The 2459-nt window shown below is 39.6% G+C and overlaps 1 protein-coding gene across 1 annotated transcript; it reads right to left on the bottom strand.

Moving 5' to 3' along the window:
- Positions 1 to 324: 324 nt before the first annotated feature.
- On the bottom strand, positions 325 to 1261 carry LOC128743965 (NADH dehydrogenase [ubiquinone] 1 beta subcomplex subunit 8, mitochondrial). The gene is made up of 3 exons (XM_053840681.1): positions 1134 to 1261; positions 745 to 968; positions 325 to 674 (listed from the first exon to the last, which is right to left on the bottom strand). Exons 1-3 carry the CDS (start codon positions 1219 to 1221, stop codon positions 462 to 464), a joined length of 525 nt encoding a protein of 174 aa, XP_053696656.1. The 5' UTR covers positions 1222 to 1261; the 3' UTR covers positions 325 to 461.
- Between the last annotated feature and the right edge of the window lie 1198 nt (positions 1262 to 2459).

A 2459-nucleotide genomic window follows, 5' to 3' on the forward strand; every position in this document is an offset into this window, starting at 1 on the left:
GTAAATACTGGTTGTTCTTTATGCACTTGAAACTGTAACCGACTGCTGACGTTTCGTCATTCAATTCGTTAGATAGTACAATCGATAGGACACGGATGGCTTGAAGTTGCTAGCAAAATCCTACTAGCCATTGACCCAATTGAATCAGATTCGATCGAAAGTACGATTATGAACTGTACAATAATACGAACTGACGAGAGTAGATAAAACAATCAGCTTTGTCATGTGTTGACAATCACATATTTATCAACGATCTTTCGCTGATAATTTCAAGTTTAGAAAATGTTTAGGCGGTTCAGCAATACAATATCATATAGGTACCTCTAGAATTTCCAATCTATTTCGCAGTTCAACATAATTGCAGTTTATTCTGCCAAAACGGGGGTTTTTTACTCTATTGCAATTGAAATTGTAGAAAATCTGATTTCGATGGCCGCGGCTTGTGCCCATATGAGACCGCTTCACTTGTCCTCGAAAGTGTAGTGTGGACCTTTATGTGGATACTGCTTCTGCATAACCGGTCGGAACATTTTGTAGTCCTCTAGCCAGAAATAAACAACAAAGCAAGCGGTCATTACGCCCAAAAACGACAACCAGTAAAATTTCATGGAAAATCGCAGCGGTTCGGCCGAACCGAAGCGGTCTTCGCTCCATAGCGGGGTAGCAGCATGCATCTAAAAAATTGTGATTAGGGGTTTAACTCTAACGAATAAGCTTACAGATTTGTTTAATTTATGTACGTACAGGATCGTGCAGATTTCTCTTCAGCTCTGGAAAATCATACGGATAGTAGGGATCCCTTGCCTCAACCGGCGTATCTGGAAGTTTTGGATAGTCTCCGTAGCCAGTGCCGTCATTCGGGTAAACATTATATTCAGCAGGATGTAGACCATACTTCCGTGCAGCAGCTTCGCGTTCCTTGTCGGTTTCCGGAAATTTCCCCGGCTTGAAATCTTTATTCCATCCGTCTGTTGTTTAGAAGAACCAAAACAAAACGTATTCATGAATGCACCGAAACGGTGGTACTGAAGATTAGTGTTACGTAAAAACGATTCTCTCAAAACGACAGGAAACGACTACTTTTGAGGGCGTTCCGGCTGAATTGCACTTCAGGAAATACAAGTCATACTTACGAGCTTGTCGGACACCTAGTGCTAATAATGCTGAGTTCTTTGACGATAGTTTTGAAGCCAATTTAAATCCTTTGATAAGCGCAGCCATTATTTTTACCGTGATCGCAAATTCGTCGGTCGATGAAGGACTGCGAATCGTGTGAAAAAGTTGTGAAAGAGAAACGTCAAAACACAACCCCTCATCTGGTTTTAGTACATATTTTAGTATTGTTCGATATGAAAATTAAGGTGATTAAAACTCTCATTGAAAACTATGGTGAACTGAAATATTTTTTTGAAAGTTTAACAGAAATTTTGGGGACATATTACAGCCTGAATTCGTTAATTGGGCCACGACTGCACTCTAGCTGATTCGCTAATTGGGCCGACTGACAGTTGTTAGAAATTTCTAAACTCGAAAATTCCATACAATTTTGACATTCAAGTTGTCACATAGCCCAATTGGGTCCTAAAATTTGTGATAAAAAGATGATTTTTTTAGAAGGAACGATAAAGCTTCCCATTATGACTACCAGAGTATAGTTTTTTCTTTTTTAAAAAGATGCAGAGCACTAAAAAATTAAAAAACAAAAATATTGTAATTTATTCTCCCTTGACATTAGAGATCTTCCTTGACATAACGAAAATAACACGTTTCTGGCAACAATGATAACTTTTTCTCACTGGCAACTCTGGTTTGACATTAGAGCAGCTGATCGTTTTGACAGTTACAGCTTCGCAGTTGTCTCTTGTGCTTGTCTGCGTTTTGCTGGTCGTAAGGAAGTGGAACATCAAATTTGTACAAATCAAATTCGGATAAAAGTTTTGACTCGGGCAATGTATTCCAATCCATCGATTCACGGTGTTAGACTTTGTCCAAATCTAGTTTTCGCTAAGAATGACTAAACGATGTCAAACTGATGGCCAACAGTATAATCTCGATACAATCGACCCCGCAGAACAGTATGAAGAAAAAAACGCCAACCGTAACTGGCACCGTATTATCAATCAGATTGGTATGTTCTGCTACTCCGATGTGAATCAGCAGTAGGGCGAACGGCAGACCAAAAATTTCTGAGCGTTTCTAACCAAACACGGTCGCATCTTGATGGCGGGTGTTGCATCCGAAAACTGAAGCCATCCACGCTGTGACCAAGTGCAGTCACTACGCTTATTGCTGATTTTGACAAAGGCCTTAATTAAACTGAGATGACCGGAACCGGAAAATGAGCTGTAAGCTCAGAAAATGTTTTTGACACACTATCACATGAGCGTGAAGGTAAACAAAAAGTTTTCCGTGACATTTCAAGACATACTATGGTTTCTTTTTATAATTCGTGTTGTCTA

Source organism: Sabethes cyaneus, chromosome 3, assembly GCF_943734655.1.
Source record: "Sabethes cyaneus chromosome 3, idSabCyanKW18_F2, whole genome shotgun sequence".
Taxonomy (NCBI): domain Eukaryota; kingdom Metazoa; phylum Arthropoda; class Insecta; order Diptera; family Culicidae; genus Sabethes; species Sabethes cyaneus.